Below are 25435 nucleotides of genomic sequence, written 5' to 3'. Positions count from 1 at the left end.
CTATTCATCATAATGTTAAATAACTATACCTCTCTATCTAACTTTAGAAAGCTCAACTAGACAGCAGGTTGTCATAGCTTTGTTCCCACAAGGCCACGATGCATCTCATCCATGCTAACGTTAATTACAAAAGGATAGCTAAATAGAACACAATGTCGAGTTAAAATACGTTAATTCTTGAAAGTATTCGACATTAGTATCACAATGTTACAACAGTTTATAAGATAAGACACCCTGTACTGATCTCTCATTTCATAAATACGTTATCAATTGATACATACCGGCTCGTCGACGCCATACTACTTCTCTCGTCCCTTTGCCAGCTGAAACGTTACGACAGTGTGCAACCAGCGACGACGTTTCCTACTAGTGGCGCCTTCCGTTTTCAAAATAAAAGTCACCACCCATTCGTTTGTTTGTAGGGGAGGGAAAGTGAAAACCAGCGCCCCAAGTGGTCGTGTTCCTATCGAAGAGCAGCTCTATGACCTTTAAAAAAAATATCATGAAGCCAAATTAGCGAAGTTATCCACCAAAAATATTTTTCAGTGTGCATACAGCAAGAATCTACTCTGAAATTTTTTTAAATAAACAAAATTGCTCCTTTAGTTTCATAAACAGAGTACAACTAGTAGCCTATATAATAATAGTAGTTGTACTCACCGTAACCAGAGGCGGGCACAAATACATCAAAAACTATTTTGTTACAAACTACAAATACTGGCTCATAAAATGTAACAAAATAAAATACAAAATACTGATATGAAAAATTTATTTAATTAAAATACAAGTAATTAGTAATTTGAAAATACAAAAATATCCACACAATAATCATGGTATACCAACTTTTTTAAAAGAATTTACAAGGCATATTATTGAAAAGGTATCCCCAAGAGACAAGAAATACTATTTTCTGATTGGCTGGCAGAGGGCTGTTAATTCTGTAGCCTACATTGGGGCTCCTATGAAGTAGATCTGGTAAAAAAAAATGTAAACAGCATCCCATATCGATGATTGAACTGAAAAGAAGCAAACTTCTCAACAGTGGAATCAACTGTAACATTATGGCATACTACCCACCATCATTTCCGTAACCAATGAATGTAGAACGACAAATTTAACAGGTCGACCTCTTTTTAAACTGAACTGCATTTCCCTTTTTATGCTATAAATGCATGCCTATTGCCTATATAAATGACTGGCAACATGGGGGACAAACAGAATAACATCCTGTAAGGTGTCCCGATATACAGAATTAATTAACTTGGTGGAGAAAACTCTTTCTGCATCAGGGAGGTCTTTGCGTCAGTCTCCTCCATTACTTCATACCTCGGCGGATGTTATCCCTGGCATAAATCCTCATGTCAAATCCATTAAGTGGTTTTAATACTGTCCTGTAGTGAGAATGAACATCAGCTATTAGGTACTCATGGTCTTGGGGTCAAAGGTCATGGTCATATGGGGTCCATGTCCTAATGTTCTCCCTCAGTATCTTATCTGTATTGTTTTCCCATTTTAGTCTTGACTTGACACACCTGACAATTCAATCTCCTGAAGTTAGTTACTTTTTATTTATTTTTTTAACTTTCAATGTTCTAAGGGGATGATGAAACAGAAAAGACAGATATAATGCTTTTAACTTGTCTATAGAGTGACATTATATTGGCGCAAAAAAAATGGGTTTACAACCTATGTTGACCATTTTGGCTGCCTCAGTTGACTTTTCTATTCATTTTTTCCAACTTCAGACATGTCCAGAGGGGATCGTAAAAGAGAAAAGTTGGTCACCTACGTTGGTCACAATGTGGCAAACTACTGCAAGAAAAAGGAAAAATGGGTTTACATTTTACGCTGTCCTTCCAAAAGGGTAATAAAATTAGTACTTGTATGGATAAATCAACTTTAGAGCTGAATATAGGAAATTGGCCATCATTGGACACCCACCCTATTCTTATGGAGTAACCCCTAGGCAACAAGAAACAACAAAGAAAAAAAAAAAAAACTTTAACCAACAAAACAAGGTTCATCATGATTCTGGCATTTGGCTCCCAGACTATGATAAGCATAGCTTATTGTAATGGTTAGTATATTTAACTGAATGATGAAATGTTGGCTTATTAGAGAAAAAATTACAGATTTTTTTAAAGTATTTAAGTATTTGAAATACTCTAAATACAATCCCTCAAAGTATTTTGTCACAAACTACATTAGATTTGTTCAAATCCTGCAAAATACAAATACTAAAATACGCTAAAGTAATTAAATACGTATTTAAGAATTAAAATACTGCCCATGTCTGGAGGTATGGAACCATTTTAAACAAGTTGTGGGCAGTGACAACATATGTGTTGGCTTTGTCGCGTGCATTAAGTGCGGCACGATGCTCGTCTGACAGCAAAAAAACGTGGACCCACGATGAAGAGACACATGAAGCAGGCTTGCCATGGCAGAAATAATTATAGTCAGCCTTCAATGTCCTCTTTTGTCACTTCTCCAAGCATACCCCTGAGAGCGAGGCAAGCCCTCACAGAGAAATGCATTGAGTTTTGCTACAGGGGCATAATTTTACGTTGTAAGTGGCTTACTGTACGTTTCTTCATTTGGATTCATTTGTGATCCATTCCTTTCTGAATAAACAAACAACGTAGCCTAGTTTGCATGCTTCGATTGATTAAGATTAATTAGATGAAGATTAATTAGACTACGAAATGGTTTACAATAAGCAAGGAAAGATAGTGGGTATAGCACATCCAGGTAGCAATTACGTTCCTAGATATAAGTCTGCCTGGGTCCGCCCCGTAATTAGGATGAACACAGCCACACCAATCCAGCACAGGGGGGGGGGGAGAAGCAAAGGAGCCAAGTAATAAGGTGTAGTCCAATCTGCTACACATGCCATGGTGGCCACTGATCATACCTGTGCTGGTGTTGACTACCCTTCACCATGCCTTAGTTATGCTGCTATAGCATAGTGCTGTCATGGACTTTTCATGTCTTGCCTTTCAATCCTCTCTCCCTCTCTCAACTCTCCATCTTTTGCCTTTTCTCTCTATCGTACAATATATACCATATTGTATTGTAATATATTGTAACGTCGGCACACAAGACATTGCGTAGCGTTCTCCCACGCAGGGCATGCTGGGATGCGGGAGCGAACATTTGGGGTTTATGTCTGTATTTCTCCTTAGTTTTGAGTGTAATGTTAGCGTCTTTGTTGTAACATGTTTCCCTTTTAGTTATCCCTTGTGTGTGATCCTCCCTCGTATGTGACAACTGTGTGTGTCGCTATCAAATTGTTACAATATGGTACCATTGATATACTTATTAAAGACAGAGGGGGAGAAGCTGTAGAAGCCTCATCTACAAAATAAGATGAAAGCTTTATTAATCAGTGTCAACATAAAAACTAAAGTTAGCTAGCTAGCTAACGTTAGGCTAGCATGCCACATACTAGTTGGTTGGGCTGGTTAACGTTAGCAAACGTTTGCTACTAAGTTAGTTACCAATTAACAAGATAAAAACTAGGCATGATAAGATACACCAGAAAAATATTTATTTAGTTAGAAAAGCAAGTTTACCTAGCTAGTAACATCAGTATTTACCTGTTATGAAGTCCATGTTACAAACACAAGCATTCTTGATGATCGCCTCCGTCCAGTGCTTTTTTCTGATTTAGCCATTGTTGCCATCTTTTTTTTTTTTGACTAACCGGTGGTATTCGATAGTATTTCAAATTCAACCGATGACTTTTTCGGTTCTGGCACCCGACAGCACAGCAAGATGACACCATGATAACCTTTAGCTTCCCAGCTGAGGTGATGGTTTGTTTTGCCTCCAGTGAACGTAGTGACGTAGGCTCAGAAGGTACCTATAATGACTGGCTGCAGTCTGCGGGACGGGGCGGGGACATCCATATCCACGTGCGACGTCACATGCTACGTCATTACGTAGCAACATTGAGTGTCCACTGCTTGGTTGAATTTCCCATTGTCCTGCATTCTTTACAACATGTATTAACTATATTATTTGCACACCTATGAAGTAAGTCCAATTTGTTGGCCGTACAACACTTATATTATATATGTGTATTAATTCGCCAAACTGGTTGTGTAATTTAAATGAACCAAACAATTTTGACAAGATTTGGGAAAGATTCTTGAAAGATTGTAGTCTTTCAAGCTTTACTCAAAAGACTCCAATCTTTCAAGAATCTTTCCCAAATCTTGTCAAAGTTTTTTGGTGTAAGGAGGCCATAACAATAGAGTACTAAAGTGAAAACGTCACGTTGTCTTGGCAACCGGATTTTCAGTTCTAAACAACCGAACGAGAGATGGCATTTTCCATTGCTTCGCTGTGTTCTTTCTTTTAAAACGAGAATAAATTAATTTCAAGAGGTGAAAATCACTAGATCGAAACATGTGGAGGCTTTTATATATTTTTCCAGGGTATTAAAACGAAAAGTTTGCACTAGTATGAAAGATAAAGTTTATAACGTAACAGCAAATTTGCCTAATCTGTTCTGATTACATAACGTTATTACTGTCAACCGGGGTGGCTTCGGACACTTTTTTTAAAAAAAAATTGGAATTTATTTACAAACCTGAAAAAAAAATCGGCAAGTATGAGACTCCAATGCCTGCATGTAGGGGCAAAGCACTGCACCATACTGACAGCAGTTTACACGACGTTGTTTAGTTTTCTTTTTTTTTTTTAATGAAGACAATCTATTCTCAATATTACTTACATCATTGGTAAAGCAAACTCGCAAATCATTTCGCAAAAAATCGTTCCTTTTCCATAAAACGTTCGTGTGGCATGGTTTCCCCTTGTTAATTTGGTTTGTTTAGAATTGAAAATCCGGTTGCCAGGACAGTGTGACGTCACACTTGAGTACGCTATAGTATCTGTCTGCATCCTGCAAGACTACAAGACACGCCTACTACGAGATACGCCCACGCCCACTACCAGACACGGCCATACCAAAGACACGACACTTGGTTCATCAACCGACTCTGCCTACAGTACTTGAACGAATTGTCTGTGTCTGCTAATCGGTGTTTCACAACACAAACACAAAAACCACATATTGCTCAAACTTCGGAATTTGTGCAGTTTACCTCTTATATCCTCCATCACGTATGCATTAGGCTACAAATGTATTAAAGTTGTCTTTTGTCCCATTCCTTCAGGGGAATATACTGGAAGTTTGTAGTTTTTAGTGTTGACATAACACATCCAGGTTCCAAAAAAATCTATGAAAAAAAAACAATAACTAAACATGCAGGCTGTTTCTCAAAGAAGGATCCATAACATTGTCCATAACAAAATGTATGTTTGCAACATTTTGTTATTCTGAACTCAAGGCGTGTATACTACTTAAACGGCACCGACAATCAAAAAATCCAGTGGAAACTAGATGGCAGAAGTGTATAGGCCAATCTGCCCACCAGCTTTTTCCACTTTGTCACCTACAGAGTTTGACAGGTACGATCTTTCAAAACGCCATGTTATTTCCCATAGACATTTGACGACCGAAGGTTGGATGGATACGGAAGTTACGGAGGCGGGACTTATTCTGGAGAGGTCTATGCGAAGCATCCATCTGGCAGAGTCAGGTTATTCAGTAGGTGGCGCTACACTACAATTACATAGGCTACAAAGATGCATCTGAAAGTGACCAATTTACCATGAAAATTTTGTGATCTATCGTACAACAGTTAAGAAGTGATCCAAATAATGATTCAAATTAGTGCTGTCAGTTAAACGCGTTATTAACGGCGTTACCGTAAACCTATTTTAACGGCGTCAATTTTTTTATCACGAGATTAAAGGGAAACTTGGCAGGATTTCCCCCTCTGCTGGAGAAATTGTGCATTATGCTATTTCAAACTGTGGGAAAAGGTAACGATAAAGCACATGGATTTGTTTACAAGCTAGCGAACGGTTAGCATAAGTTTGGCAGAACTATGTGGATGTTACAAGGTAAGAAACACGATTTAAAACTAGTTTCTTGTTTCTCACTTCTCTTTCCGGGACGATAGTCTCAATGTTGCAAGGTTGGTTTTTCGCCTGAGGACGCTAGGCGCAGCTGGGAAAGTCAACATTTTCACCGGAACAGGTCATTTAACCATCCAAATGATTTCTAAACAGGATTATTACGTTGAAATAGTTGCCAAGTTCCCCTTTAACGTTCTTGTTGGTGTAACAAACGCTGTAGTTTTTTCACATGCTGTTGCAACAACTAGTAACGTTAGAACAACTACAACACCACACTGGATCTAGTTAGACCGTATGTGCTGCATGTACACGCCCCCTTTTAGGGGAAAGCTGTGGAAACCTATGCTGCATTGAAGTGGGGAGCGAAAAGGGCTTATACTTACTAAATCTTGAAACAAATGTGAATAAAATGCACAAAATAAGGTTGGTGTAAGAGTTATCTTTGGTTTTTTTTTGCTCTTTTTTCAATTTAGCCTACTAACAGGAGTGTCACGAATGTAGGCACAGTCAAACTGCCCGTGGCTGACTATAACTAAGTTCGACCAGCTTAACTTTACATGTCATAACATCAACATAAGTCAACACATTCATTCTATCACTTGTAATATGAACTTAGCCTTTTTCCTACAACTAGGTGAGATAATTGGCTATGCCTATGTTATACTGAAGTTCCACAGTTAGCTAGCTAGCAAGCTAACCGTTTTACATGAGATATGGTAACGTGCTGAATGGGTTGTAATGTTAGTTTCAACATGAGTAAGTTACATACACATAATTCTTCATAACTGCCGTGTTAGTAAAATGATTGAATGGCCTGTAAATTAAAAACTAGAGGTAATGTCAAGGTGTGATTAGGCTAGCTGTCTTTCCCATTGGAATCAATGATATAATGTTAACTTGTTTTCCGCTAAAATGGGGCGTGATTCAGATTAAATGTAGCCTATCCTTATGATGATGCGCCTTTAGTTGGTTAGGTAAAGGCATGCTGCACACACTTGTTTGGGCTTACGAGCCGGCCGAAGAGTAGATTCGTATAATAAAAACCAACGCAGTTCTGAACTCCCGGTCAGCTGAATGGTGTTTTAAATTGCTGTGGACACCGATGCCGACATGAGTGCGATGCACTCTGCTTTTGACATTCATTTACTGTACATTAGATTCCATTCTTTTCAATACAACTCTGCACACTGCACACCACTTTGCCGCCGTGTAAATCACGATTCAGTTATATTTGGTCGACGCCGCTCCATAAAATCCATTCACTAGTTCGCCCGTCGGCATGATTGCTATACTGAGGGCCAGATGTAAGTACATTTGCGAACGTAGCGTTATCAGCGCCATGGACACACCGCAGATTGCGAGCGCTGTCAGACCCAAGTTTCCGTCGTATTTATCAATCGTTCAATCCTTAGTGTAAACTGCGCCTTTCTCTGCCCTTCTCCGCCCATAAACGCAATTTATGAACGTCCACAACTGAATGGCAGCGCCTACAAGCGCAGTTGAATGAAGTTAACTGATGACAACATTAAAAAGAATCAAATGTTTAGCAATCATGAAATAATACCATACATGATAAGATGTCAACAAGCAGGGAGATAATGAAGATCAGTAGTTCTACTCAAACTTGTGCACGTAGGCTATGGGAGATTGGTCAAATCTAGCAAGTAGGAAAGTTTAAGTGAATGACGTGAAAGTCAAAGTAAGACATGCGAAAGGCCAACGAAAGTTAAGGTTGCTTTTGGTAGTACAAATACTTTCACCACAAAAACTGGTGTTCTAAATAGCGATTCTGTTGTCTTTGAAAGGTTCTCTTATTGACGCATTGAACTGCAATGTGGATTAACACCTGCTTTTACAAGGCGGAAGTATTTAGGCGCAGAATAGGCGCGGCTTTCAGGAGCAGTCTTTGTACATACCGCGGGAATACATAACTAGAGGCTCTTTACTCTTCCCCTCCCATCTTTTTACGCTAAACTGGATCCTCCCATGAATGCATATGCATGACATGACAATCGCAATCTGCCACTTTCAGCTCCCGCGACAGGCAGTTTGCGCTTTTACATCATTGCGGCCTGTTTGTACATACCTCGCAATGATTTTACACGCACATTGCGAAACAAATACGCCTGAAATGGGTGCAAAAGCATTCCTGAGTGTATAAGCTAAGCGCGTGTTTGGCATGGTAGCTAGCCGTGGTCATGGAATGCCTGAAGCAGAGATCGCGATAGAGCGATGGCCGCTTGCACCCCCCAGTGTAAGGAGGATGCGTAACTGGGCTATCAGTGAAATGGAGGAGTAGGGGGAGGAGGAGGGATCATTTTGCGAGCGCCGCAGCGTGTGACGTATGGATAAGGAGGCCGGCTTAAATACCCTGGCGGCGGAAGACAGGTGAGTTAATTGCTGTCCCCTAAGGGCTCCTCCCGAACTTTGTTTAGAAAACATCATTTCACTAGTTCGCCCGTCGGCATGATTGCTATACTGAGTGTATAAGCTAAGCGCGTGTTTGGCATGGTAGCTGGCCGTGGTCATGGAATGCCTGAAGCGGAGATCGCGATTGATGGCCGCTTGCACCCCAAAAGAGCAGAAAGGAAGGCCACTACCGAAATTACATTAGCGCTTGCTTAGCAAGTCATAGATCCACTAGATGAAGTGGATGTACAGTAGGACTGATAGGCATCTGTGGACCAACGGCTCAGCTGCTCTGATAGGCCAATGCATGCAGCTGTAGTAGCAGCTCCTATCCTGAGTAGCGGTCTGCGGGAACCGGATTTGACAAGGATATATATTAGAGTCTGGAACCTGTGACGAGTGATGGGTACCCTTCATCTGAGATGAAGAGAGTGGGCTAGTAGGCAATGCTTGAGCTGACCGATATGAGATGTAGTGTGATGGGTATGAAAGCTGAGGATCTGAGGCAGAGTTGGATATGAATAGGAGTGTCCTTTTCGGAACTGATCGGCTTAGTCTGATTGGTAGTAAACGTATTGTGTCCTGGTCTAACTCTCAAGATCTGCCATCGGGAATGAAATGAGACGAGGGTCATGTAGACTCACTACATCTCAGCAGCCAAAAGGAGGCCGGTAAACATGATGGAGGGTGAATCAGAAGAGTGCTGTGACATGAACCCCTTGCAAAGTATAGCGAGGAAAGCGGCAAGAGTGGATTTTCGTTGCGCTTGCTCAGCGGCGGACATTCGTGTATTGCATAACCGTGGGAACGATGGGTGTCAGGGTTTAGCAGAGCTGCTGCCGTGAGGGTCTCGGGGTTCAGCGGAGCAGTCATTAGATGGGTCCTGAACCTTGGCGGAGCTGTTCCTAAATGGGTCCTATGGGCTCAGCGGAGCTGTTTCTGCATGGGTCCTGGGGCTCGTTGGAGCCTTTGTTGCCTGGGTCCTGTGGCTCGGTGGAGCCGTCGTTGCCTGGGTCCTGGGGCTCGGTGGAGCTGTTGCTGCATGGGGCTTTGGGCTCGGCAGAGCCGTCATTGCACGGATCTTGGGCCTCGGTGTAGCTGCTGCTGTATGGGTCGTGGAGCTCGGTGTATTTGCTGCATGGTTCTGGGGCTCAGCGAAGCCATCGTTTCATGAGTCTTGGGGCTCGGCATAGCTGCTGTTGCATGGTTCTCGGGGCTTGGTGGAGCCGACGTTGCATGGGTCCTGGAGCTCAGCATAGCTGTTACTGCATGGTTCTCAGGGCTTGGTGGAGCCGATGTTGCATGGGTCCAGGAGCTCGGCGTAGTTGATGCTGCATGGTTCTCGGGGCTTGGTGGAGCCGACGTTGCATGGGTCCTGGAGCTCGGCTTAGTTGTTGCTGCATGGCTCTTGGGGCTGAGCAAAGCAGTCGTTGCATGGGTCCTGGAGCTCGACGTAGTTGTTGCTGCGTGGTTCTTGGGGCTTCAGCGAAGCAGTCGTTGCATGGGGCTGAAAGCAGTCGTTGCATGGGTCCTGGAGCTCGGCTTAGTTGTTGCTGCATGGCTCTTGGGGCTGAGCAAAGCAGTCGTTGCATGGGTCCTGGAGCTCGGCTTAGTTGTTGCTGCATGGCTCTTGGGGCTGAGCAAAGCAGTCGTTGCATGGGTCCTGGAGCTCGGCTTAGTTGTTGCTGCATGGCTCTTGGGGCTGAGCAAAGCAGTCGTTGCATGGGTCCTGGAGCTCGGCTTAGTTGTTGCTGCATGGCTCTTGGGGCTGAGCAAAGCAGTCGTTGCATGGGTCCTGGAGCTCGGCTTAGTTGTTGCTGCATGGCTCTTGGGGCTGAGCAAAGCAGTCGTTGCATGGGTCCTGGAGCTCGGCTTAGTTGTTGCTGCATGGCTCTTGGGGCTGAGCAAAGCAGTCGTTGCATGGGTCCTGGAGCTCGGCTTAGTTGTTGCTGCATGGCTCTTGGGGCTGAGCAAAGCAGTCGTTGCATGGGTCCTGGAGCTCGGCTTAGTTGTTGCTGCATGGCTCTTGGGGCTGAGCAAAGCAGTCGTTGCATGGGTCCTGGAGCTCGGCTTAGTTGTTGCTGCATGGCTCTTGGGGCTGAGCAAAGCAGTCGTTGCATGGGTCCTGGAGCTCGGCTTAGTTGTTGCTGCATGGCTCTTGGGGCTGAGCAAAGCAGTCGTTGCATGGGTCCTGGAGCTCGGCTTAGTTGTTGCTGCATGGCTCTTGGGGCTGAGCAAAGCAGTCGTTGCATGGGTCCTGGAGCTCGGCTTAGTTGTTGCTGCATGGCTCTTGGGGCTGAGCAAAGCAGTCGTTGCATGGGTCCTGGAGCTCGGCTTAGTTGTTGCTGCATGGCTCTTGGGGCTGAGCAAAGCAGTCGTTGCATGGGTCCTGGAGCTCGGCTTAGTTGTTGCTGCATGGCTCTTGGGGCTGAGCAAAGCAGTCGTTGCATGGGTCCTGGAGCTCGGCTTAGTTGTTGCTGCATGGCTCTTGGGGCTGAGCAAAGCAGTCGTTGCATGGGTCCTGGAGCTCGGCTTAGTTGTTGCTGCATGGCTCTTGGGGCTGAGCAAAGCAGTCGTTGCATGGGTCCTGGAGCTCGGCTTAGTTGTTGCTGCATGGCTCTTGGGGCTGAGCAAAGCAGTCGTTGCATGGGTCCTGGAGCTCGGCTTAGTTGTTGCTGCATGGCTCTTGGGGCTGAGCAAAGCAGTCGTTGCATGGGTCCTGGAGCTCGGCTTAGTTGTTGCTGCATGGCTCTTGGGGCTGAGCAAAGCAGTCGTTGCATGGGTCCTGGAGCTCGGCTTAGTTGTTGCTGCATGGCTCTTGGGGCTGAGCAAAGCAGTCGTTGCATGGGTCCTGGAGCTCGGCTTAGTTGTTGCTGCATGGCTCTTGGGGCTGAGCAAAGCAGTCGTTGCATGGGTCCTGGAGCTCGGCTTAGTTGTTGCTGCATGGCTCTTGGGGCTGAGCAAAGCAGTCGTTGCATGGGTCCTGGAGCTCGGCTTAGTTGTTGCTGCATTTCTTTTTTATTTTAAGCGGTCCTTCGTCTGAAGAAGTTTGCGAAACACTGTCGTAGACCCAAGTATTAATGTTTTACTCCGCAACGCTAGATGGCAATATGCGCCCAGACGCAACACATTCCCCTAACTCTCCATCTAAGCTAACTTGCTAGCGAACTTTCCATATTAGCTTACTTGCTAGCAAACTTTGCATCATCAGTGTAACTAGTTAAATAGTTGACATTACTTGCTGAACATTTTCGTATGGACATTCTGGGGGATGTTAATTTGTACAGTATATGTATGAGAGAAGCTTCAACTTCTGGGTATGTAGCAGACATCCCATCCTGCAAAAAGTCATTTCAGGAAGGTATCCTGAAGCCCCCACCCCCCACCCCAAAAAAAAGAAAAAATTAAAAATGAATTATTTTAGCCTATAGGTACACTTAGATACTGAAATACAGACGAATGTTTGTTCAATAATGTCTAGTCAGTACACCAAATAAGGAAGGCCTATAGATAGAAATTGTGATAATAAAATATGTAGATTTTAGTAGTTTGGTCTTTTCATGTAACCTTGGCAACTAGCCATTTAGTATAGGCCTGAATAATATGCACATGAAATGACACTTGTTCAACTCACCTCAGCATGTCTTTTGCAATCATTTAACCTGCCATGGGCAATAAAGTCACTGTTACAAACAGTGCATCTACAGTAACATTATTTTTTAATCTTATAAGACAAGGGTAGACCTACACTTTTGTGAAGTCTAATGTGAAATGGGTCTTAAAAGTTCATTTTTTGGGGGTACTCTGACTCTGCCATGACGGACTGTTCCTAGATACACTGAACTGATTAATTTATTTAGTTCGGGATAAAAGACATAAAAGCCCAACTACATTGAAAACTGATTGGTTGATTTAGCAAAACATGGCAATCAGGATGCTGTCTTGCTTCAGGCACACACGCATCACCCCTCCCTCTCTTGTGATTTGAAGTTTCTTGCGTGCGCGCTTTAGCTCGCTCGCTCTAGATTCCGGGAGATTTTATCTCATTTGCGGGCATCAAGGAGCCGCTATCAATATGCCAAGTCTCCCGGAACTTCCGGGAGACTTGGGATGTCTGATGTAGCATTGTGGCATAAAGCTTAGTTAGCTTGCTAACTCTGGCAGAAATCTCCAGTGTTCTTGTTCTATGTAGTTTTGTGTTGCAGCCACAGGGTTGCAGCAACAGCACGTAGACTAGCCTACAGGAAAGCTGTGCATGAACTCGTTCAGAATATTTTGAAAACATAACAGCTAGATATTCTGTCTTCTTATTTTGTAGACAAAAATGAAGAGAGATTTTATCTTTTTTTATTTCATGCAAAACATTTTAGTCTCGTCTTTTTTCGTCAACAATAATGCATCTTAAGATAGTCTTAGTCAGTGTTTCAGGACATTAGTGCAGTCTCGTCATCGTCATGAAAAAAAGGGTCGTTGACAAACATATTTCCTCTCGTCTCATCTGACGAAATCAACACTAGTGTGTGTGTGTGTGTGTCTGTCTCTGTGTGTGTGCTTGAGTGTGTATGTGTGTGTGTCTGTGTGTGTGTCTCTCTCTCTCTATCTTTCTGTGTGTTGGTGTGTGTGTGTGTGTGTACTGTATGTGTGTCTGTCTGTGTGTGTGTGTGTGTCTGTCTCTCTCTCTCTTTCTGTGTGTCTGTTTGAGTGTGTATGTCAGGGTTCCCACTGGTCCTTGAAATCCTTGAAAGTTTGTGAATCTGGAAAAAAATGTTCAAGGCCCTTGAATGTTTTTGAAAACAGACATAAATAAATGGAGGTCCTTGAATTTCTTTTTGAGGAAAAAATTCCATACAGTTCCGTCCGCTTATTAACATGTTTCCATTATTTTGCCACCACTTCTGTTGATATCCTATGCGTATGCCTAATTTACGTTGGTTAGAACTACAAAGCCAGTGTAGTTTTCTGCGTGTTTCCCGCTTGTAGTGTAGAGTTTAACTTGTTTAGGAAAATCTAGAAGTTTATTTCAGCTCAGTTTTATGCTAAACACAAACATGAAAAATAGAATAGGCCTACCACATCTGTCATATGACCAAAAATAAAAGAAAACTGTGACAAGGTATCCTTAGTCTGTTGAGGTAACATGATTTAACCATGCCCGAGCTTGAAATTTATCGACACATTAGGTCCTTGAATTTGAGGATATTGGGCCTGGAAAGTCCTTGAAAGGTCCTTGAATTTGATCTTAACCAAGGTGTGGGAACCCTGGTATGTGTCTATGTCTGTGTGTGTCTCTATCTGTTGGTATGTGTGTCTCTCTTTCTCTGTGTATGTGTGTGTGTGTGTGTGTGTGTGTGTGTGTCTCTCTCTCTCTCTCTCTGTGTGTGTGTGTCTCTCTCTGTGTGAGTATAAAAAAAAAATGTTGTGTGTGTGGGTGTCTGTGTGTGTGTGTGTTCCAGATGTGTGAAGTCAGGACACTAGTAAGTTTACATGAATCTGACATCGATATCCAAAATAAATGGGGGGAAAATCCTTTAATTGCCAGTTGGTGGCGATATACCACACACATTAATTAGGCATATGAATATCATCATATTAATAATATCCAATATTTGTGAAAGTTTCCAACCATTTAACCAATGTGTTGTCAATGTCTGGCACAATTTCTTGTTTGGTCTAGCAATGGATAGTAGATATCATGATCATCTAATTTTTGTAAAATTTCAGATCAATCAGTCAAAGCATAGAGCATTTCTGGCACATTTCCTGCTTGGCCAGGTGGTGGCGCTATGCTAGGCAGGCCCATTCAGTGTCTGGATATCATGATAATTATAATATCTATTAACCTGAGAAGTTTCAGACCATTCATTCAAAGCATAAAACATTTCTAGCACATTTCCTGCTTCGCCAGATGGTGGCGCTATGCTAGGCATGTGAATTACACATGTGAGCATCATCACAATAATGATATCCAATATTTTATAAAGTTTCAGATCAATCAGTTAAGGCATTGTCCATTTCTGGCACATTTCCTGCTTGGCCAGGTGGTGGCGCTATACCAGACAGGCCCATTCAGTGTCTAGATATCATCATAATCAGTAGATTCTTGGCGTTATGTATACCAACTTTGACATGAATCGGATCAACCGTGTAGGAGGAGTATGTTAAAATTGATCATGTCCACAACGCACAAAATCCCAATTACCCCACTTCCTGTTGGGTCTGGCTAATGCATTGTACATACGAAAGTTGTTCATTTTGGGGAGATACACACACACTGACCAAATTTGGTGTGTCTAGCTGAAAGTATATGCCAACCATGGCATCAGTCATGTAAGGGGGCGCTAGCGAGTCCCTGGGCCACGCCCGGGGTCAAGCTCTTGTACCTAACTGCTTTGTGTGACTCCTGATGTTTGTGCCAAATTCCAAGACTTTTTGCCCATGTTAACCACCTCAAAAAAGGACGAATACGGCAATAGGACTCGTCGGTGCTCGGGCCCTAATTATAATCCTTACAAAAACAATATGGCCTTGCGCCCTTCGGTGCTCGGGCCCTAATAATAATAATCCTTACAAAAACAGTAGTACTGTATTGCTATTAAGCAATGTACAGTGCAAATAGATCTAGGAAATTAAACAGATTCAGTAAAAAATCTGCCATTTGTTATAAGGAAAGAATAGCTATTAAGTAAATGGCCCAATGTAAACTACTGGCACAAAGACCAGCTTATTTATCTAATTTTGGCTTGAGGTAATTGTTTTACAACCACACCTATTTCCTTTTCTGTAGGAGGAACCTCTAGTTTGGCCTTCCAAATGCAACATCTTTTCCAAGCAATCCTGCTGGCTGACTCAGTTGAAACTCAGTTTCTCACTAGAAACCAAGGCTTAAATACTATCTGGCACATCTATTCCCAGGGCTACGGAGTGCTGTGTACAGAGAGAGAGGGGAGGGGGCACAAAGACGGAGTGGAACAGATTTTTTTACACTTAGTTGGCACAGGTCTTACTGTGAACGAGAAGGAGTTTGGAGCCAGCAACCGAAAAAAACAAAGTGAGCATTGACGCTGTAAGGGAAAAGACAAGCACAGAGTTTATGCTTCAGACATAAAACTTCTCTTTTTAATTGGAATACAGTACAATTCTACAGGTTTTAATTTAGTTGGTTTGTCAGGAGTGCTGAGAGGAGTCAGACCAGAGAGGAGTTACTTGTTGTGAATTAATCAGGTGTGTCTAAAGTCTGAGAATTGTTCTAAGTTGACATCATTTACACCTCAACAAAGAAGAAGGCAAACAAGAAAAGGGGGACACACAAGGCATTTTATGTTGCAAGACTGCAGCATTCTTCGTACAAACCTTAACATTCCTTTATGATGGCAGACTGTGTGATAGAAGACTCAGATTACTACCCAGGAAAGGATGACTTGGACTGGGGATATGAAGAGGGTAAGAATATTGCCATTTTGTCCTTAAAACTGTAGTCATACTTTATCATGTCCAGTGAAGTAATTTTTTTTTTGTCCAGAGACTGATGGACAGAGATAAGTAACATGATTTGTTGAACATTTTACATAGATTTGCCTGTCAATTAGGCTATATGGTTTTATGATGTTGTGTTCGACAAGAAGTCAGAGAGATTTAAAGCCTGTTATTCTTTGTTACTGCAAACTGTTTAGTTCAAATGTGTTTTATTTGGAGAGACCAGGTGCTTTCTTCTGGTGACTTCTGCTTATATTATAAGCATGCTTAAAAGGCTGCATGTTTTAATTCTCATAAATGTATGGATCATCCAAATACTGTCAGACAGATTTGTCCTTCATGAAGAGATAAGGTAGAAAAAACAAGATGAAATAACAGTAATGAGATCAGGGATTGGATGATAGGCTGCCAAGTAATATGATCCTGTGTGTAATTCCTTTGCAGCATAAACTGATACTGTGACTTGCTTAAATTGTAATTATTTGAAGAGCAGTAATAAAAACATGTCTCACCACAAATACAACTTTTATTGCTAGTTTCTGTATTTAATTCACTGTGCAGCAGTGTAATTGTGAGACAAAAGAAAAGTGTTTTTAAAGAGAGGAGGGAGGTAGAAGTAGGTAGAAGGAAAGAAGAGAAATGGGAGAGGGAAAAAATAGCACACTCCATGTCCTCAGTGAGTGTTATTCCTGCTGGGCCTCCACTAATGACACTGAAGCCCCAAAACACCAGCAGACCTCAATTAGTTTCCTCATGAAAAACATCAAAAGGAGCACAGTGTAAAAATGTAAGACACAGCTCTGTTGGGAGGTATAACATGCACATTTATTAAATATGTAATATTGTCTTTATGATAAATTGTAAACTGTCCAATAACATTAAAATAATATAGAGATAAACACAATGACTGGCTGATTATGCTTCCAGGTGTGGAGTGGGGGTTGTTGTTTCCTGAGGCCAACGGTGAGAACCAGTCACCTATAAACCTCAACTCTAGGGAAGCATGCTATGACCCCAGGTTGCTGGAGGTGGGCCTCACACCAAACTATGTGGTGTGCCGAGACTGTGAGGTTATCAATGATGGACATACTGTGAGGATAATGCTGAAATCCAAATCAGGTAAAGATGATTTGGTCCTACACATATGAGAGGTATGCACAAAATATCTGTATATTGTGTTTCAGTTTAAAATATTTGCTATTTCCTGTAAACCATAACAAGAAATGTGTCATAATTTGTCATTCTGTTGTGGTCATTATTTCCTTCCCATCTTTGTCTTGTGTCCTTGGGGTGCCCAACACAGTGGTGACCGGGGGGCCCCTTCCAAGTGACCATGAATATGAGCTACATGAGGTGCGCTTTCATTGGGGCAAAGAGAATCAACGTGGTTCAGAGCACACTGTCAACTTCAAGGCCTTTCCTATGGAGGTCAGTGTTATCTTATAGTCTGAAAGATGTCAGTGATGTATTCTATGCTATTGAACACAATATAGACTGTTTAGCTAAGGAGCTTATTTTGCAACATATACACTATGGGCTGTAATTTGAAACGTATGCTGCAAACAGATAGCCTCGTGAGACCATCCTGATCTCGCAAGCTTCAGTTTTCCACTCGCAGATCAGTCTGGCATCTTTCCGATAGAGAAAATTTGGAGCAGTTCGCCAAACGAATGGCCAGTCAGCATTGGTTTTGAGGCGGGTTTAGCTGTGACGCAACAAACAACATGACGGCATCCACAGGTGAGATGAGCGTAGCTATCGCGCAAGTTTTATCCAAATTAGAAAATATTCCTGGGGAAGCTGTGAAGCTATGAGTCTCAGCCATGCAGCTGGGAGGAATGAACGACACAGACATCCTCCACGGCCGATTCCAGTCCCTAATGGAGGAATATACTTTCTTCAGAAGTGTAGGGCCTACCGTGAAAACTTGGTGGGTATTGTCGTTGATGAGGTTCATGTCACACACAAATGGTAAGTTTAAAAACGTTAACATTAGTTACGTTACCTAACTTAATTGTATGTTAAACCAAGGCATTAGAAGAACACTTTGTTCATCTGATTGGTTGATTTGGCCCATCGATAACCAACATAGGTGATAGACAGATGGTTTATCCAATCAGCTAACCAGTATTTTGGCCCCTTCCCAAAAGTTCTCCAACGAAAAATTCCCAGATGGACATGTAGAGCAAATGCAAAGCATCCATCTGCCGGAGTCTGGATAGCGAACAGGCTTTGGCACTGTGTGAACAGCCAGTAATATGATTGTTTTTTAGAAGTCTCATGGAAATGGTACGGATTTCAAGACATTAATTTACAGATAATTTATTCAATTTATTCATGTGCACAGACAGACATGTAAATGTTGCGTCGACCCATCCATGTTTGTGTTTGTGCAGGATCATGTGCATGGCATTAATTAGCCAAATCAGTTTTAATTTATGCTCAACAGACTTGTTACCATTATCCACATAGGACTATTTTGTTATGATCAAATTACACTTTGTATTTTCATATACAAAATGTACAGTATACTGTCTAATAATACTCATCTTAGAGATATCTTGAGGGATCTTAGGGGTAGGGGAGATGAGTTTTGTTCTGTGTTAATGAGAATCTAATCTGTTTCCTTTTCAAAACCTTCAAAGAGCACACCTGTCTTTTGCACCTGCTGTACAGCAAAAACCTAACTGTCCTCTACAGAGACACCTAGGACAAATAAGTAGCTCTTATCTGCCAAATGTTAGTTGTCATGGTAGGGAGTGCTTGGACATTTTTTTTTTTTTCAACAATGAATAAAATCAATCTGCACCTGTGCAACTGAGACATTCAATGTTTGCTAATCAAACAGAAGGGCTATTTTATACCCAGTGTAATGCAGTCGATAAACAGCCCTCTCGGGCCAAAATCCACTGAATGCTCAAATAAAACAAGTCACTTGCTTTCATTGTCCTTGATGTTAGGTCTTTTTCCTTTCAATGGACAGTTTAAGGTTGAGACAGAATCACAACTAATGAAGTAGTTTCCACATGGAATAATTTTCATAAAGCACCACTTCATGAACATTAGGTATTTCTTCCTATCTATAAATAAATAAATAAATAAATAAATATTTACAAGATGTTATTTTTTTTTTCATTTGTCTGACCAAGAAAATTGTGTTACAATAGAAAAGAATAGATCTTTATTGTCATTGTCACAGGTACAATGAAATTTAAAGTGCTTTCTGGTCAGTGCATCATTCATATAGTCAAGATATCTATAATAAAATAAAAAAGGAATATAAATACATTTTTAAAATAATAATAAATAATAAATAATTGTGCTAGTGCTAGTGTTACCTAAAAATAAATAGAAACATATAACATCATTAGCAGCATGCATACATAGTTAGCTTGAATGATTTTCCATACCAAGAAAAGTGTGTTAGCTTGAACGATTAATATTCTGGCAATGTCTTGAATATCTGAATAAATTATTCCTACTGAAATCCGTCGGCCTAACTTGGCCTGATTTTGCAGTCTGCCTAGTGAGTGTGACTGAACAATAGATGTTTTTGTAAAAATATGTGTATATAGGAAGTAACAATGCACTTCTTTCTAAACCATTAATTTATAGTATTGAAATGCATGCAAACTTCAGCAACTCCAAAAATCATCAATGAAAAAATTAGACATATTTAAATATCTGAATGCCTGCATACAAACTAAAATGTTATTTAATTAGATTTAGTAATCTGGGGAACTTGGCGCACCAGGTCAAACCAAAAGTAACAAGCCTCGGTGTCATCTTAGATGCAGAGTTAAGTTTTAAGCCCCATATCAGTAAAGTTACTCAGACAGCCTATTTCCACTTGAGAAACATTGCCAAAGTGCGGCCCTTTTTAACTCAACAAGATGCAGAAAAACTAATTCACGCCTTTATCACAGGTTAGACTACTGCAATGCACTTTTCACTGGTCTTCCCAAAAAACATCTAAAGAAATTGGCACTCATACAGAACTCTGCGGCTAGACTTTTAACTAAGACTAAGAAGAGAGAACACATCACCCCTGTGTTGGCTGAACTGCACTGGCTCCCTATTTCCTATAGAATTGATTTTAAGGTTATGTTAATTACTTACAAAGCTCTGAATGGCATAGCACCTTCATATATCTCTGAGCTTTTAATATCTTATCAACCACAAAGGAAACTTAGATCATCCAATTCTAATCTTTTAATCGTACCCAAAGTGCTCCACAAACAAAGTGGAGAAGCTGCTTTTATCCATTATGCCCCCCAAACTATGGAACACCCTGCCTCTGTACATCAAGCAGGCGAGTTCAGTAAATATTTTTAAAAAAGATCTGAAAACATACCTGGACAGGAAAGCTTTTAGTTAACTCATCTTATCCTGTAGACTACTTTTTCAGATTATTCTACATCTGCTGCTATTGGAGGGCGCAGCCAGCCAGAAGCGGATGGGCTCCCCCTATTAAGGTTCTGCTCAAGGTTTCTTCCTGGAATATGGGAGTTTTTCCTTGCCACAGTTGCCGTGTATGGTGCTTGTGGGGAAGAGGGTTAAGGCTGCCAGTCTTATGACGTCATTTTCTATATTTTTGATATGTTGCTGAGTGGATCATAAATGGCCCCAGCAATGAAGAAAAGTGATTGATAATGACTGACTATTATTGTGTTACATGTTTCAAATGTAAAGCACTTTGAGCTGCATTCTGTGTATGAAAGGTGCTATACAAATAAAGCTTATTATTACAGTACATGAAAATGCACTGTACTGTTCTTCCTAGGCAACAACTTCTTCTTATTATTATTCCGCTTACCACTTTTTCCGTACGCTATTTCTCTTGAACAGTTTAACTTAGAAACTTCATTCAAACTTTGTAATGTAGGTATTCAAACGGACGAAGCTGCTATGTCTTTTCAACTTTGAAACTTTTATACTTTTTAAACTATTAAAGAAAAACTTTTTAAAAATCCCCATAGACTTAACATTGCCGATTGTGACATCATAATACGGCCGTTAAGCAATTAGAATCCTATGGCAGGTGTTCAGGCCACCTGGATCAACTGCCAGTCTCAGGCTTTAAGCATACAAACTGGCCCTATTAAGACTACACATCCTGTTCAACTGCTTCCTCTGCCAAAAACTGTTTCAAAATAAAAGGCCTCACTACAACATTTCACTGTTAAACAATTTAACCCTTTAAACTACTGAACTTTTGAACTGTTCAGCCATTGTAACTGTTACTTGTCATCAACTATGACTCCTACCCACTGTAGCTAGTTAGCATAGTTAGCATGTTAGCATCGCTAACATTGTTAGCATTTTTAGCAAAACTGCTAAAAATGATTAGCTAAGTTAGCATGTTAACATTGTTAGCATGCTAGTTAGCATTTTTAGCAAAACTGCTAAAAATGATTAGCTAAGTTAGCTAAGTAACATGGTTAATATAGTTAGCATGTTAGCATTGTTAACATGCTAGTTAGCATAGTTATCATAACTACTAAAAATGATTAGCTAGGTTAGCTAAATCACATGGTTGGCATAGTTAGCATGTTAGCATTGTTAACATGCTAGTTAGCATAACTACTAAAATGATTAGCTAGGTTAGCTAAGTCACATGGTTAATATAGTTAGCATGTTAGCATTGTTAGCATGCTAGTTAGCATAACTACTAAAAATAATTAGCTAGGTTAGCTAAATCACATGGTTAACATAGTTAACATGTTAGTATTGTTAGCATGTTAGTTAGCATAGTTAGCATAACTACTAAAATGATTAGCTAGATTAGCTAAGTCACATGGTTAATATAGTTAGCATGTTACCATGCTAGTTAGCATAGTTAGCATAACTACTAAAAATGATAAGCTAGGTTAGCTAAGTCACATGGTTAACATAGTTAGTATGTTAGCATTGCTAGCATGTTTAGCAAAACTGCTAGAAAAGTTTAGCTAAGTTAGCTAAGTAGCATGGTTAGCATAGTTAGCATTGCTAGCACTGCTATAAAACATTAGCTAAGTAGCATGGTTAGCATAGTTAAAAATCTTAGCATAACTGCTAGCAAATATTAGAGCCATTCCAACTTTCAGTTATCGTCAAATATCTACTTATACACAGCCATTAAACTATTTGAATATCAACATTCATTAAACTGCTAGGAAACATTAGCTAAGTTAGCTAAGTAGCATGGTTAGCATGTTAGCACTGCTATAAAACATTAGCTAAGTAGCATGGTTAGCATAGTTAAAAATCTTAGCATAACTGCTAGCAAACTATAGAGCCATTCCAACTTTCGTCAAATTATCGTCAAATATCTACCTATACACATTCATTAAACTTCCAGTCTGTCAACAACTTTTAAACTATTTACCTTCAACTTTTAAACGGTCTACTTTTAAACTATCTATTAAACTAGCTGTCTATCAACAACTTTTAAACTATCTACATTCAGCTTTTAAACAGTCTACTTTTAAACTATCAACTTTTATTAAGCTATGCAGCCACCATGTCTATCCTAGCATCACCGTAGTAACCATCTCTGTATTATCTATTTTAACTATGATACATGATATTTTACATCACAACTTTAGCATTTTCATGCACTGGTAATTCCTTGGAATTGCATTTCTAGTTATTATTATTATTATTATTATTTATATAGTGCAACCAATGTAAATTATATATTATTAGTAATACATGCATAATTAAAATGTCTGCTAATAAAACAAGGAGTTTGACGTACCAGGATCGGTTTTCTAGATGACAATTTACAGTATGTTTATTTTAAAACAACCACAAGTAGCCAAGGCTATCTGCTTAACAATTCATAGGCAAAGTCAGGTTAAATCACATAAGCGTGTAGGCCTAACAGACTATAACAATAAGTGTGTTATAAAACCACGAAGAAGATACAGAAAATGCAATGTAGTAATCATAACTTTTAATATAGCCTATTAAAGTCACAAACCATATTTAATAGGCTACCTGCACGGCGGCAGGGGTAACATAAACCATCATGTAGGCTTAACATAGAGCAATTAGTGTGTAAAACAAAGATGCAGAAAATGCAATGCAATAGCCTAATTACTTTCGACATAAAAAAAAATCATAAACACATTAAATAAAAATATAGCTGCAAGCAGCAATGTGGGGACCTAGCAGTAGACTAGCAGGAATGGTGTTGCCATGGCATGAGCAAGCACTCACAGCAACTTTCATGGCAATTGGATAAAGAATAGCTGAGATATCAGCTCATTCACTTTGTTACAGTACCCCTATAGGCCAAATTACACCAATGTCCTTGTGCGTTCTCAGAATCAAATGCCAAGTCCCTGTACCAAGTTTGGCTTTAGTACATCAAAGCGTTGCTGAAATAAGATAAGATAAGATCATCTTGGGCTTGGGCTTTAAAGTGCATTCGCTTTGAACAACAATCACATACAGGACAACAATCGCATACATGCAGGACAACAGTCACATGCAGGACATGACCCTAATACAGAGAGAAAATATCCCTTACATTTTGTAAGAAGGCATAAATAAATAAATAAATAAATAAATTGTGTTTCCTTCCTTTCCTATTTTGTGTAGTAGAGTCGCTTAGTTTATAAAAAGGAATAAATAGATTACTAAAAATTATGTTTCCTTCATTCCCTTGTTTTATTCTGTAGAGCCACCAATGCAGGGAGGAAGGACTGCTTAAAATGGTTGCTTTTATAGCTAATGGCCCTAAACCGCTTCCCTGATGGTAGTAGCTGGTATTCGGTATGAAGAATATGAGTTGGGTCATCAAGAATGTTATGTGCCTGATTTACCATCCCCTTTTAAAAAATGGATTGAAGGGATAGGTCATTCCTTCTAATTGCCTTCATTACCTTCATTGTTGTTTTTACTAATCTCTCCAAATTGGGTCAAACCAGTGGGCCATACCATATCTGATTAAACTTTCCAATACAGCATTGTAGAAGAGTGTCATAATGTTGGTACAGTGGGTACTTCTTCGAATTGTCCGGCTTCACGTGTGATTCTCATGTGACCTCACACGTGAATCACACATCTTATTATTATTATATTTCCCCAGTGAAGCTTCAATGACCCATACAACCACTATGTGGCACTTGTGAGCAGGGTTAGGAACGTCGGTTTTTGCCGTTTTCAGTTGTTTCCACAATATTACCCCCTGATGAGCTTTCAATTCGATGGCTGATAGGCCTACAGTACGTCTCCTGCGTCAGTCCCAACATTTAGCACTATAATCAAACAATCCAAAATTGAATTAGGCCTAAATCCCGAAGCAACCTGAAAATCTGCTGCTTTTAATATAGCCTACCTATACGCTGCTCCAAACGACATGCAGTTTCACAATATATAAGTTTGCTAATGGCCCACAAGCTGATCTGATGTTTGAAGTGCCCTTGGCTTGTCTCTGCTGGCTACTGTCATGGAAATAATCATATGAGGGGGGGTGGTAGGCTCCAGCACTGGGGTTGGTGGCTCCCATCTGAAACAGTTTTTAATTTAGGTACAACAGCAATACAAGGTGTGGCATGTGAGCGTCAGAGCAACATAAGGTGTGGCGTGTGAGCGTGTGAACGAATTGAAATGCCTGTGTCTCAGTGGGTGCCCTGTTTATACCTATCAATGTTTTCATATAGCAAATCTATACAAAATATCAGAAAATGGTTTTGCATTAGGCGTATAGCCCAGCAGATAATAAGACCAAATTAATTAAACAAGGAAACTGCATGTGTCTTTCTTTCCTCCGATTGGAATTAATGAAATTACTGCACAAAGTGGAAAGGGAAAAAAGTGTGGGATGTCCATTTAAATTATAGCCTAATCTAATGCACTGTTGTGCGTTTTAAATCCGAAATAAGAAGGAATGTGAGGAGACTGCTATTAACAAATCTACAATTGAAACTACGGGTAGGCCTATGACGCAAATGTACATATAATAGCCTTTTGTCCTGGTCTATGGATGTCTGCTTAGTTGTTGACAGTTTTTTACGATTTAAAATGATACTTTTTAGATTTTAACAGGCCAAGTTGAAGAGCTGTTGTCCGGTATTGTTTGTGCATATCGCTTGTATATAGATATCCATGCTCTGGCGTCCCCTCTGCGTCGTGTTCGCCCCCCAGTTTCAGAGCTATTCTAAATGCAAAAATGCACAGAGGGAGTTATGACAAACCGTGAGTCTTAACAAACTAGATCCTAATGGAAAGCTGTTAGCTTTCTTAAGCTATATAAGGTATAAGCTAGTCCTATTACACAACATAAATTGTCACTAGGCTATGCTGGTGACCCAAATAAAAGCTAACAAGCCAATGGAGAGTTGCTAGACTAGCCCTGGCAGCAAATGTAATTTGCCGCTAGGGTGCGTCTAGATTTCTAGGCTAGCTTTGAACCATAATTTTTTGCCAATTGGTTCGTTCTGAAAATAAACAGTATTTTAACGTTTCTGGTTTTGGTTCCCACCCTAAAATTGATGTTCCCGAACCGGTTAGAACAAAAAAATATTGTTCCTGAACCGGTTAATAACGTTCCATGTCAGCTGTCGGAAAA

At 40.5% G+C, this 25435-nt stretch overlaps 2 protein-coding genes across 3 annotated transcripts in view; one reads left to right on the top strand and one right to left on the bottom strand.

Annotated features, from left to right (window-relative positions):
• gtf2b (general transcription factor IIB) overlaps positions 1-369 on the bottom strand; it is a 32294-nt gene extending 31925 nt beyond the window's left edge. Inside the window, exon 1 of the mRNA XM_048246324.1 lies at positions 282-369. Coding sequence (XP_048102281.1) covers positions 282-298 — 17 coding nt within the window. The 5' untranslated portion in view covers positions 299-369. The remainder of the gene's footprint in view (positions 1-281) is intronic.
• A 15032-nt stretch (positions 370-15401) lies between these two features.
• The window catches only part of ca8 (carbonic anhydrase VIII), a 102242-nt gene continuing 92208 nt past the window's right edge, over positions 15402-25435 (top strand). For both annotated transcript variants that reach the window (XM_048246354.1, XM_048246348.1), the window contains exons 1-3: positions 15402-15843; positions 16804-16995; positions 17180-17304. In XM_048246354.1, coding sequence (XP_048102311.1) covers positions 15768-15843; positions 16804-16995; positions 17180-17304 — 393 coding nt within the window. In that variant the 5' untranslated portion in view covers positions 15402-15767. The remainder of the gene's footprint in view (positions 15844-16803; positions 16996-17179; positions 17305-25435) is intronic.

Source organism: Alosa alosa, chromosome 1, assembly GCF_017589495.1.
Source record: "Alosa alosa isolate M-15738 ecotype Scorff River chromosome 1, AALO_Geno_1.1, whole genome shotgun sequence".
Lineage (NCBI taxonomy): Eukaryota > Metazoa > Chordata > Actinopteri > Clupeiformes > Clupeidae > Alosa > Alosa alosa.
The sequence above is the reverse complement of the archived record's forward strand: the minus strand, read 5'-3'. Positions and strand labels throughout refer to the sequence as shown.